Raw genomic sequence first — 14,241 nt, forward strand, 5'->3', positions numbered from 1 at the left:
ATTAGGAGAGATGCATGTCTTTCTGGGCCAGAAAGCGAGGTGAAATATTTCAGTACAACACAAGCAGTGTCGCTCGTGTTTATAGACTGCTATCAAATATGCAATCATTGGAACCCTGAGAGCTGTATTGGCTAACCAGCCAGTAGATAACTAATTTGGTGTGAGCTGAATACAATGGATTTAAAAACAAAAACCATAAAAAATACTGAATAGTTATTTAAATTCCGTATAAAAAGAAAAAAAAAATCTAGTTACTTAATACTTAATGGCTTTACAGATTTTTTTTCTATCTGTAGGTTAACTGGGAGCTTTGTACCAGACTTAATTGTGAGCATGAGCAATCAGATGTGGTTGCACCTTCAAACGGATGAAAGTGTGGGCTCTATTGGTTTCAAGGTTAACTACAAAGGTAACGATACATTATTGGAAGCAAATTTAATGGTATACCAAAAATTAAGCCAATATTATGAAATGTTTTTCTTTCATATTAGGGGATGCATTCTTTTTCCAATTCTGTCAGTTTTAAAAACAAGAAAATGCAAGCTGAGTTGAAAAAAATACAAAAAATAAATTTGTTCTCTTTAAAGGTCTTATGTCACATGAAAATGCACACTTTTTATTTGATGTGTTCTTACAGTGGTTGATTTTTGGCATATAGTTTTACATTTATTTTCTGTCATTTCATGCTGAAAAATATTAAAATAAAATAATTCTGTGATTAGTTAAAGCTAAATGTGTAAAGGAAATGAATATTTCCTACATTCTTTTGAAAATTAATCATGCCTACCATAACAGAAAAAAAACCACCACAAGCAAAGAATTGGAATTACTTATGTGTTTTGGGCTAAGACAAATGTACCTAATAATGTTGTTCTTTATGGTCTGTGAGGGATCTATAATGTGTAACATAAACCTGCTGTTGCTATTTGATGCCTCTGGGAGACCACACAGTTTTCATATAGCATGAACAGCAAAATCAACCAAAAACTTAAGAATAACATATATATATATATGTGCACTTCTGTATTATTACAGAATTAGTTACATTTATTATTTTTATATTAGTTTTAACATTCATCAAAATTATTCATCAAAAGGGGAGAGAGGAAAGACAAAAGTTAAACAACCATGTGTATTAGAAATGGAGCTGATATTGTTGAGGATGGGCAGATGGAGTGAATAAGCATATTAGGAGTAAACCTGCACAATGTGACTTGCTGGGTTTTTTTCTGTCTATAACTTTCCTTTGGCTTTTCATGCGTATTAAGCTTTATAGTGGTATGGCACAAGTGCGCTTGTGCACTCTTGATGCTCAGATCTAGTGGACTAAGATAAAAAGATCTTACTACTTTGTTGTATGGTAGTTATTAAGACCCAGGATTTCCACGTTCCAGCTGTTGAAAAGGGCAAGAGAAATGATTAGTATAAACACGTTTAAGAATTTGTTAATATAGCAAACTTTGAACCATAGCTGGGTGGAAAAGGAAGCTTTTTAGCTCTGAACTTGAAATGATTTGCAGAACTCAAAATAATTTGCACAGCTCAAGTAGTTGTTTCCTTTATTTACAGGATTCTTTTCTAGTATAATTAATTTTACTTGCAACAATTTTAGTCTGCAGAAGGCAGAGGATTATTTGTCTTGTTTTATTCATGAATTACATTTATTCTTAGAAGCCATAGTTCTGTAAGAATAAAATTGATTTAATATGAATAGGTAGAAGGGGACAGAAAGGGTGAACAATCACAATATCATCTCCACATAATCAACTTTGTGATTGCACACCTAGATATTGAGTCTGTATTTCTCTCTTGCCTTACACTGGTACTTTACACTAGCTCACTAAATGGCATTTGAGTGCATCAAGCATTCAATGGATAGGCACTGTGTGGCTGGTTTTTTTTGTTTGTTTTGTTTTCGTATTTTCCCCCCAATCTAGAGTATGGAATAAATTTTTTATATCAATTGCCTTTGCTTTGATCCCCAAGAGGATGTCTTCATTAGAGATGCCAGAAACCAGGCAATGTTCCCTTAAATAAAATGGGAAGTAGGGGCGGGAGGGAGGCAGGTTTGGGGGGTTGTTATTTTTTTTTGTTATTTTTTCTTTGTGTTTAAGTCCTTTCTGTTAATGATGGTAGGCTCTGAAAAGAGATGTCTAAACATCTAAACGTAGTATTTTGGGTAAGCAGCTGTTTTGCAATTAAAGTTTTGGAACTTATGAATTGGAAGTTAAGAGAAAGTCCAGTGAAGTAAAGTGAGTAATTGAGTTAGAACAGTATGTTCAGGGCTATGACATATCACTGACTTCTTTACTAGAATCAAAAAATTGCAAAGACTTTTCTCTCAAAAATGTTGATAATTACTTAAGAGAATTGTGTTTTCTGGGAGTCAGTGTCAGAAGACATTTTAGTTTAAGTGACTACATGCGTCATTAAGAATGTATGCCCAGCTTGCTTGTATTTCTCTTTAATGGACTAGATGAAATTCTGTTCCTATAACTTGTCGCCTTCCACCTCACAATTTCTACTATCTGCTCAGATGCCTAACTATGGCTGATACTGTATCTATTTATATATATTAAATATTTAGATCTTGTAAGTTTCTGCTTACATAAAAGATGCAACTACATTAGCATTTTAGATTAGATCCAGCAGTGTGATTTTTGAACTAAATCTTCTTCTGATCATTGCTACTCCCCTTGCTTTAGTTTTCATCACAGAGCAATCTTGAAAGGCACAAATTACATTCCTTTGAGTTAATTCATAAGATGCACTTGAATAGCATCGGGAATAGCATTCCTCATGTGTTCCAGTTCCTAATGGGCATTTATCAGGACCTGATAAAGCTTGTCCAAAGTAAAACCACTAAAAACCAATGAAATTCTTATAGATAATATGGATACTGTATCTTCTATTGTTTCACTCTACAGACTTGCTTATGTCAGAGTTAATTACTTGATAATGTACTCGATAACAGTACTTGCTAATGGTTAAAGTAATTTCCCACTAAAATGTTTTGATGCCTAAATATCTGCTTCTGTACATTCCGAGACTCAACTAACTACAGAGGTAGTGGAGATTTGCGTGCCTTGTCCCATCAGAATTCATAAAGACATTCTTCAATCTAGTTGACATTTAGGTCTGAATCTGGCAGGCATTTTCGAGAATATAGATTGTTCCAAGTCCTACATGGAATATGATGGAAGGAACAGAAAGTTGTGGGATGGCATTACCCAGTGCCCTTTACCCATTGTTCCTCCAAAATGGTATACTTGCTCAAGGTGAGAGATAGAAGGTCACATCCTTTCTGTCTGGAATAGAATTGAATATGCCATATAATTTGTAATGATAGAAATAGGCAAATTAATTTTTAAAAACCTCTGCATTTTCTAATTCAGTAGGTTTTCGGCTGAAGAATTCTTTTAAATTTATGTTATTACAGGAACTAACAGTTTATTATCTTTTATATATCTGCCATTTGAGAGAATCTAGTAAGTCTTTGTGAAATAAGAAAAATCTTTGTCTTCTAGATTAAGATGTTGCATATGGAGTTATTTTATGGTTTTAGTAGCTAAATCCCATTATAATTATTTAATTAGACATTTAGACATTGGAGAGAGTATTTTAAAGTAAATAAGTTTTTGTTGTTGTTGTTTTGAAATTCCTTTTCTGGTATCCCATAAAATAAAACTATTTAGGAAGGTAGAACAATAAATATCAGGAATGGGCAGGACAGAAATACAAGCACTGCCTCATTACAGATATAATTTACCTGTTATCTCACTGTTGTGTAAGCTGTTTTCTTTTCATGCTTCAAATGTATGTGTAGATTTTTTTTAATGTGAAAACATGGAATATTAAGCAATCTGAAATTGTAAGTGCATTATTTCCAAGTCATAATTTTGGGGATTATTTGAAAACCATAGTCCTTCCTTTGGATATGAGATCAGACTGTGGTGCTTGTATAATTACCAAATAAAACAAATAAATAATGGATGCTTTTTTGCTGCCCAAATCAGTGCTATGAAAAGAAACTACAAATTAATAGTTATTACTGACGACAGGTTGCATGAATACTTTTCATCATTCAGTGTTTCAGGAAATGGTGCCATATTGTCACAGTAGAACTTCTATTCCCAAAGCCATGGTGAAGAGGAAAGAAGTTTCTATCTAAACAATAGTGAAGAAACAATCTCCAACATATTTAAACACTGGAACTGAATGGTTTTCATCTATAATTGAGGGAAAAACAGCTGCACAAAATACAAGACAAACTGATAAAACTGTGTCATAGCCTTCAAAGACTAGAAACCCATTTTTGTGAGATCAATCAAAGATTTTGAAGAATTGTGACTTTATTTCATTTCACAAAAACTGATTGAGAATCTAGCAATGGAATATTATAGTTCTTGGAAAATTATACATGAGAAATCTAACTGCAATAGCTTTCATATACAATAGCTTCCTTTTGTAACTTTGGACATATGTGAAAGAAAAAATTAAAAAATATGCCTTATACACTTTTTTAAAATAAAATTTTTATCACAGAATTTGTGGGATTAAAGAATAAAGTAAATAATCATGGCATAAATTCATAGGAAAAAATATTTTAAGGAAAGTAATTAGTAATGTAAACACATAGTACAAAACCATCCTGTATTAGCATAGTATGGACAAGCTGAACTTCTGTTTAGGTCAGATTTGAGTCCTTTGAAACAGAGGAAACTATCCTCAGGGCAGTCTAGTTTTGTCAGGTCCTGATATCACACCCTCAGTTTCTGAGCAGTGGCCAGATCTGAGGGATTTTTTTTTCTTTTGGTGTGTCTTTGTTTTATTTTTCTCCAAATAACTGGCTACACACTAATAAAACCTCTTAAATCAGTAGGTTTTCCTGATAGCTCTGCCTCCTGTCAGGACAAAATCTGTGATTTTGTTGTTAGTTATAATAATACATCAAACATACTCTAATTTTAATTGCATAAGAAAACAAAGTTGAAGAATGTTACTTTGACTGGAGTGTAATGATAAGTTTTGGAAGAGGCTTGTCTAAGATGCCAAGCTAGACAGGGGTATAGGTAAAAAGTGAATTTGAAGCAAAGTAGATTTGCTTATTCAATTTTCTGCATCGATGATCTAATTTTAGGATATGGGATTTACACTCTGACACCCAGTATTTAAAAAAAATTATTTTTGCTTAAAGCATAACTTTCATCTTGCTTCAGCCGGTGTGACTTGTGTTCCTGAGTGCTTGGGCTACTATCGCAGCCTAGGGTAGCCTTCTGGATTTCATGTTATTTTGCTAGCAGTAAGCACTGAGTTGCAGACACATCTGAGGTTTTTTGTCACAAATGGCACAGAGGTGTTTTTCCATGTTTTACTCAATAGCACTTGCTTTTCTGTTGGTGACAGAACACTGAATTATCTGAATTAGGTAGATAGTTTAATCCAGTGTTAGTCCTCTAACTATGTCTGGAAACACGTATTTTGGAAGTATGTGTGAAGTAAGATACTTCAGGAGGATACAAGATACAACAGGAGGAGCTGGAAGCCATTATGCAGCGGGGTAGCTATGACTTAGTTGCCATCACGGAAACAAGGTGGGATGAGTCTCACGATTGGAGTGCTGCAATGGACGGCTATAAGCTCTTCAGAAGGGACAGGCGAGGAAGGAGGGGCGGTGGGATAGCCCTGTATGTCAGGGAGTGCTTCGACTGTCTAGAGCTCAATGGTAGTGCTGACGAGGTCGAGTGCTTGTGGGTAAGGGTGAGGGGGAAGGCCAACAAGGCAGATACCCTGCTGGGAGTCTGTTATAGACCACCTAACCAGGACAAGGAGGCAGACGAAATATTCTACCAGAGGCTCGCAGAAGTCTCACAGTTGATAGCCCTTGTTCTCGTGGGGGACTTCAACTTACCGGACATCTACGGGAAGTACAACACGGCAGAGAGGAAACAGTCGAGTAGGTTCCTGGAGTGTGTGGAAGATAACTTCCTGACGCAGCTGGTAAGCGAGCCCACTAGGGGAGGTGCCTCGCTTGACCTGCTGTTCACAAACAGAGAAGGACTGGTGGGAGATGTGGTGGTCGGAGGCTGGCTTGGGCTTAGGGACCATGAAATGATAGAATTCGCGGTTCTTGGTGAAGTAAGGAGGGGGGCAGCAAAACCGCTACCATGGACTTCTGAAGGGCAGACTTTGGCCTGTTTAGGACGCTGGTTGAGAGAGTTCCTTGGGAGACAGTCCTGAAGGGCAAAGGGGTCCAGGAAGGCTGGACGTTCTTCAAGAAGGAAGTCTTAAAGGCTCAGGAGCAGGCTGTCCCAATGTGCCGCAAGAAGAACGGGCGGGGAAGACGGCCGGCCTGGCTGAATGGGGAGCTTTTGCTGGGACTCAGGAAAAAAAGGAGAGTTTATCACCTTTGGAAGAAGGAGCAGGCAACTCAAGAAGAGTACAGGGATCTCGTTAGGTCGTGCAGAGAGGAAATTAGAAAGGCAAAAGCCCAGCTAGAGCTCAACCTGGCCACTGTCATGAGAGACAACAAAAAATGCTTTTACAAGTATATTAATGAGAAAAGGAGAGCCAAGGAGAATCTCCGTCATTTATTGGATGCGGGGGGGAACGTTGCCACCAAGGACGAGGATAAGGCTGAGGTACTTAACGCCTTCTTTGCCTCAGTCTTTAATAGTCAGAGCAGATATCCTCAGGGTACTCAGCCCCCTGAGCTGGAAGACAAGGACGATGAGCAGGATAAACCCCCCATAATCCAAGAGGAAGCAGTTAATGACCTGCTATGCCACCTGGATGCTCACAAGTCTATGGGGCCGGATGGGATCCACCCGAGGGTACTGAGGGAGCTGGCGGAGGAGCTTGCGAAGCCGCTCTCCATCATTTACCAGCAGTCCTGCTTAACTGGGGAGATCCTGGACAACTGGAGGCTTGCCAATGTGACGCCCATCTACAAGAAGGGCCAGAAGGAGGATCCGGGGAACTACAGGCTGGTCAGCCTGACTTCGGTGCTGGGGAAGATTATGGAGCGGTTCGTTTTGAGGGTGCTCACGAGCCATGTGCGGGACAACCAGGGGATCAGGCCCAGCCAGCACGGGTTCATGGAAGGCAGGTCCTGCTTGACCAACCTGATCTCCTTCTATGACCAGGTGACCCGCCTAGTGGATGAGGGAAAGGCTGTGGATGTGGTCTACCTGGACTTCAGTAAAGCCTTTGACACTGTCTCCCATGGCATTCTCCTAGAGAAACTGGCGGCTCATGGCTTAGACAGGTATACTCTTTGCTGGGTAAAAAACTGTCTGGATGGCCGAGCCCAGAGAGTTGTGGTGAACGGAGTTAAATCCAGTTGGCGGCCGGTCACGAGCGGTGTCCCCCAGGGCTCAGTACTGGGGCCAGTCCTGTTCAATATCTTTATCAATGATCTGGATGAGGGGATCGAGTGCTCCCTCAGTAAGTTTGCAGACGACACCAAGTTGGGCGGGAATGTTGATCTGCTGGAGGGTAGGAAGGCTCTGCAGAGGGACCTGGACAGGCTGGATCGATGGGCCGAGGCCAACTGTATGAGGTTCAACAAGGCCAAGTGCCAGGTCCTGCACTTCGGCCACAACAACCCCATGCAGTGCTACAGGCTTGGGGAAGAGTGGCTGGAAAGCTGCCCAGAGGAAAAGGACCTGGGGGTGCTGGTTGACAGCCAGCTGAACATGAGCCGGCAGTGTGCCCAGGTGGCCAAGAAGGCCAATGGCATCCTGGCCTGTATCAGAAATAGTGTGGCCAGCAGGAGCAGGGAGGTGATCGTGCCCCTGTACTCGGCACTGGTGAGGCTGCACCTCGAATACTGTGTTCAGTTTTGGGGCCCTCACCACAAGAAAGATGTGGAGGTGCTGGAGTGTGTCCAGAGAAGGGCAACGAAGCTGGTGAAGGGCCTGGAGCACAAGTCTTATGAGGAGCGGCTGAGGGAACTGGGGTTGTTTAGCCTGGAGAAGAGGAGGCTGAGGGGAGACCTCATCGCGCTCTACAACTACCTGAAAGGAGGTTGTAGCGAGGTGGGTGTTGGTCTCTTCTCCCAAGTAACTAGCGATAGGACAAGAGGAAATGGCCTCAAGTTGCACTAAGGGAGGTTTAGATTGGACATTAGGAGAAATTTCTTTTCTGTAAGAGTGGTCAGGTCTTGGAAGAGGCTGCCCAGGGAAGTGGTGGAGTCACCATCCCTGGAAGTATTTAAAAGACGTGTAGATGAGGCGCCTTAGGGACATGGTGTAGTGGGTATGGTGGTGTTGGGTTGACGGTTGGACTTGATGATCTTAGAGGTCTTTTCCAACCTTTATGATTCTATGATTCGCCATAATACAGGCTTCAGGAAGGTCTCATCTCAACTAGTTATGAGAGTAGTTTATCTATAAAACATATATCTTCATGTCCATTCTATTAAGAAAAATATAGCTTTAATTCTTGTTCATATTATAGACTAATATTTTAAAAATTACTGAACTCAGTGAGATTGTGGACAGTTTCCTTCCGTAATTTTGGGTTTCACAAGACAGGTGATTTTTTTGTTTGTTTGTTAAATACTACCTAATCCTTCTTTTATGAGGAAGGAGAAGTGAAACTTTTGTACTTTCTGCACTTCAAAATCAAGAATTAAATCTTTGTCACACTTCGCCTTTCTGAACTGTTCAGTCTTACCCATTTCAATTTATATTCTCTTGTGGTATTTTCACTTTTCTGATGATTTCTATTGCCTTTGTACCCACTCTCCTCTATGTTTCTGCTCACGTGTTGGTTTTGTTTGTGTGTGTTTAGTGGTGCAGTAACTAGGTGCGATCATACCAATGATTTACTTAATTGGATTCTAATACCCTCAATTCTATTCCTTGTGCATCCTAACTTCATTTTGCAGAAAGAATGACAAGGAGAGATTCACGTTAATGGCAAAAATCCCTGTGCTAAATCAATGCAAATGATTTAAACCTCATAAGTCTCATTATTTGTTCAAATTCTCAAATACAAATAATACTTTGTATTTATAAAAATAAAAGAACATTTCTTTTTGTGCAACCCCACTAACCAATAGATAATTTACGAATACAGCACAACTTTCTCTGTATCTGATTCCATTTCTGCTGAAAGTGTGTTATTGACAAGTTTTGTAATTCAAGCTCATTCCTATTTCAGATCTCTCTTGAATATATTAAGCAAAAGGGCATCCACTGCATCCACTGGGGCACCTTCCTTGTTAACTTACTGCCAAGATGAAAATTGGTGCTGTATTTTACTCTCTTTGTTCTTCCTGCTTTGTTGGCCACAACTCACTGCAAGTTTTTTCAGTAATGGGCCCTACTCTGTCAGTATTATCCAAATGTTTTATTAATCTTTTTATCTAATTCTCAAACAATGCATTAGACATAAGGTATAAGAGTTCCTGTTTGTAATCCCTAGATTATAAGAATATGAGAACAGCTGTACAGAGTCATAATAAAGATCCATTTAACTGAGTATCACATAAGGAAAAGAGAGCAAGCAATGATATAGTGATACTTCTTCAGAATGCTTTCCTACACTCCAACAGTTTGTGGCACAAAGACTTCCTAAATCCAGTCTATTTATAGTAAATAACTCTTGACAGATTTTTTTCACCCATGACATTGTCTATTTTTCCTCTTATGCCTGCGTACACTTTTAGTATTCTAAATATTTTATGACAAGGATGTTGAAGAAGTATTTTCTTTTGTTCACTTTGGTTTTACTAGCTTTGTCTGATGCTTTTTCATTCTTTTCATAGAAAATACATAGAATAAATGTATTTAATCTACCATTTTATTGCTTGTTCAGTTTTGCAGCACCTTTCTTTATTTCTTCATGGGTGGTTGTCCTCATTGCTGCTCTGTGTAAGCTAGTATCATCAGCAAGCTCTGTCATCTCACTGCTTGCCGTCTTTTCCAGCATATCTACAAATATATTGTCAAACAGGTTAGATACTAAAGAAGTCCTTTAGTGACTTCTGTCCTCTGGAAGATCTGACCATTTACTTTTACCATCAATTAGCTATATTTTAAGCAAACATCCATCAAAAACCTGTCTTTTTATGACAGAGATCTAGTCTCTGTAAGAACATTCCATGAGGCACTTCCTCAGATGCCCTTTGGAAGTACAAATACTCTATGTAAACTGGATTTCCCTAATCTCTGTGCCAGCTAATCTCTCTGGTAGGCTTGTGATGCAGGACTTCCCTTTAGAAAAGCCATGCTGCTTTGTGGATGTCATTTTTATCCATGTGTCAGCTGAATCTATTCATGATTATGATTTCTACAGTCTTGTTACATCTCAGGTTTACATGTCTGTACTTTTCAAATGCCTTTGGAACTCTTCCTGAAAACAGACATTGTATTTGCCCCTCTGTTTTACAGTACTAAGATCACCTTAAGCAAGAAGTCAGACATTCCTTAAGTTTTCTACCTGCACTTGAAGTCATATGTCTAAGGAGGCCCCAACCCAAGCTCTTTTCCTGTGACCATAGGTCCAAAAAATTACTTAGGTTTTCTGCTACTGCTTTACAGCACCCACAGAAACAGCTAGCCAAGAAAGAAATTTCTGTTCTTCTTTCTGACGGAGTACCTATTTTTTTTTTTTATTATTATTTGTTGGTAGGTTTTTTGTTTGTTCGAGGGGCAATTTACAAATGATCATGTGTTGTTGCTAGAAATGAAATTCTTTCAAATCTTTGATGCATACATCAGGATAGGTTTTGTGTGGTGTTTTTTTTTTCTTTTAATTACTAATTTGTTCCAGTAGGTCTTTTGACATGTCAGTCTTTGATAGTTCATCTTTATTATTAGAAAAGATTACGTTTGTTGTACTGCTGAGATAAGAAATTTCCTATCTGTCTCAAGAGATATGTTTTGCATTTGAGTTTGAATAAAAAGACTAATGCTGTTCTATCCACCCATTGTCTACTCTTAGTCAAGACTGCACACAGCAATTTAACTTTGTACATGTGTATTTAAACACACACACATATACCTATAATCCAAGAAAAAGTCAAATGTTAGTACATAATTTGTAATTTATAAATGTTCAAAACAATATACTTAATTCATATATCTTATAGAGAGAAATATAGATTAATGTTGCATCAGATTTGATCTTTCACAGCTCCTTAAATGGTATTTCTGAGTACTTAAAAGGCTGTGCAGGTTACATTGTAATGAAGGTCTTAAAAATTTCATATAGTAGGAGGTTAAAAAATTACAAATTTTTATGCAGCTACTGGAATTTAGCTTTTCAATAAATTATTACCAGTGTTGCTTATAAATATATAATCTTTCAATACAAATATACTGGTCTCAGGTCATATGAGAACTAATAATAAACTGTGCCTCAAAAAGCTGTTCCATCAGAATGCATTTGGGTGTGGGGTTTTTTGTTGTCTTTTAAAATAATTTCTGGAAGGAGTATGTTTTCGGTATTGAGAAACTTTCATGTTTCTGTTAACCTCACTAAATCGGTGAAAATAGGTCTTCAGTCTAAAAACATGTTCTTAGAAAATGAAATTGTGCATTTTATCTCTATTTTACCTCTCTATTTCCCCAAAATATTTATTTACTGGTGCTTGCTGCTTTTTTTTTTGATTATTGATTTTAATTCTGATTTCTCTGCATGTTAGTGTTGTTTAATATTATATTCTCCAAGTTGATTTATAAAATGAGGTTATTTGTCTTCAACAAGTCTTAATTTAATGTTCATATTTCTACTTAATGGTTTTCTTTGGTTAAAAGGAAAGTAATTATTTCCATGAAACACAATTTATGATCTTTTTTCTACAACTCCCCTCATATCAGTGGAGAGCTGGTCAGACAAATTGTTATTTGAAGGTCACTCCCATGACTTTTTAATTTTGTTCAATAAAACTGTAGGTCATCCTTTCTGCTTTACAATATTTAATTAAAAGCATTTAGCAATCAAACCTTTTGTGTTAGTATTATCTATAGAGAAGAGCGAAAGAATTTTCTGTGCTCTGACATTAGTCTGTTGAGCAATGTGAATACATTACAGGCGGAAAGGTCATGTTTTGCTGTGTCCTTAAGTATTAGCTAATGCTTGAACTAGGACACTGGGCTAAATGGCTGTTAGTCTGACTCACCCTTCTCAGCATTTCAATGTGTATTTAACTGCATTCAGTTCTGTTGTCTTACGTAATAAGCATGTATGTTATAAGAAACTAACTATTTACCTCTGATTTTTGGGTAAAAAAATATACCCAAAACTGCTTTTTTTGTGGGACTTAAGTGCAAATTTTCTTATGAGCATTTCTGGACTTTACCTCTGTAACTGAAAGCAAGAACCCATAGACAATTCATGCTTTTGGAAAGATCCTCCTGAGCAAAGGGTAGAATTTGAAACCCCAACATGCTAGAATAGCAGTTCGAATATCTTGAGCTGAAAAGCTCTAAGAAATGCCATGAATATATAGAGTTCTGTGTCCATATTTAATATGTCTTAATCTCTGAACGAATTAACTTCAATATTTACAATACATATTTTTTGTGTTCTCCACCTACTAGCCATGATCTCTTAGTTCAGGCCTGGCTCTTTTCTACGCATATTTTATAATTGTGAGAATTTGGTATGCCTGATTAGTTTCCATTTCCCACACTTGAATTTGAGTTGATGGAGGTCCCCCCTCATGGCTGCATTGCACCAAGTTTCTTGAAGTGGTGAAGGACTGTGTGTGGCAGCCTCTGGAGATGTCTTCTTTCAAAACATTAAGATGCATTTCCTGCTACATCAACCTGTGAAAGGGTGACAAAAGCAAGATTTCCACCTTTTTGTCTCCTGAAGTAACATCATGGCATAGCTGTTGCTAAATTTCTTTGGCATTTCATGGAACAGAGAGCTAGAAATTTATTTTACTTGGTTGGATGAAGAGTGAAGCTATTTGCTTGGTTTTGTATACTTCAGCATGGAGGATAGCTGCAAGCAGGTAGGCACTATATTTAAAATACAGTCAGAACTTAAATTTAAAGTATGTGTATGTATGGAGGTTTTTCAAAATGTTTCCAGCTAAAACACTCAGAAGAATCAGCATAACCAGTTGAGATTTTGCACTTCTCTTACTTGGACTTCCAAGTTTTCCATATTGCCAAGCATTATGCCATCAGAATGTTCTTTTTTTTTTTTTCCCTTTTTCCCCCAAGTCAATAATTAATTTCTGTAAGTGCTATTATGCTAGAAAACAACTACATCAGCAGTGCCTCTTCATCATGTATTTTCATGTTCTGAGAAACCTCTATTAATTAATGATATTGTATTAGAGTAGACTGTATCTTACATTTATTGATGGCTTTTTGTTTCAGTTTGCTGTTGGTTTGCATTTTCTGTAACGTATTTCCAGAAAAAATGCCTGTGAGCTATAAAGCTTTAGATTTGCCCAGCTGTTGTGGTTTAACCCCAGCAGGCAGCTAAGCCCCACATAGGCCGTGTGCTCACACCCCCCACAGCAGGATAGAGGGGAGAATCAAAAGGGTAAAAGTGAGAAAACTCATGGACTGAGATAAAGACAGTGTAATAGATAAAGCAAAAGTTGCACGTGCAAGCAAAGCAAACTAAGGAATTCATTCACTACTTCCCATTGGCAGGCAGATGTTTAGCTATTTCCAGGAAAGCAGGGCTTCATCACATGTAATGGTTAGTTGGGAAGACAAATTCCATATATCTGAAAGTCCCCCTCTCCCTCCTTCTTTCCCCCAGCTTTTATTGATGAGCATGGTATCATATAGTCTGGAATATCCCTTTGGTCAGTTGGGGTCAGCTGTCCCAGCCGTGTCCCCTCCCAACTTCTTGTGCACGCCCAGCCTACTCACTGGCGGGGCAATGTGAGAAGTGTAAAAGGCCTTGACACTATGTAAGCACTGTTCAGCAACAGGTAAAACATCGGTGTGTTGTCAACACTATTTTCATCACAAATCCAAAATATGGATGCACCATATGAGCCTCTGTGAAGAAAATTAACCCTATCCCTGCCAAAACCAGTACACCAGCTCACAATATGATGATGCTTACTTCCAAAGATGGTGCACAGATAGTGCATTAAACATTAAATTCCTTAATTATTGTATGGACTGTTGAGTCCGTACTTCCGTTTTTATTGGTGTTATTGCCAACTTTTCAGTATGATTGAATCCTCGTGGTATTTTGCTGGTGCTGAAGCAACAGTTTATTGAAAGCTAGTTTCTATGGCACAGAGAACAT

The 14,241-nt window shown here is 38.1% G+C and overlaps 1 protein-coding gene across 3 annotated transcripts in view; it reads left to right on the forward strand.

The window, feature by feature from the left end:
• Positions 1-14,241, forward strand: part of CSMD3 (CUB and Sushi multiple domains 3) — a 796,263-nt gene that overhangs the window by 394,060 nt on the left and 387,962 nt on the right. For all 3 annotated transcript variants that reach the window (XM_075141259.1, XM_075141260.1, XM_075141261.1), the window contains one exon: positions 297-409. In XM_075141259.1, the coding sequence (XP_074997360.1) occupies positions 297-409 (113 nt within the window). The remainder of the gene's footprint in view (positions 1-296; positions 410-14,241) is intronic.

This window comes from Calonectris borealis, chromosome 2 (genome assembly GCF_964195595.1).
Source record: "Calonectris borealis chromosome 2, bCalBor7.hap1.2, whole genome shotgun sequence".
Lineage (NCBI taxonomy): Eukaryota > Metazoa > Chordata > Aves > Procellariiformes > Procellariidae > Calonectris > Calonectris borealis.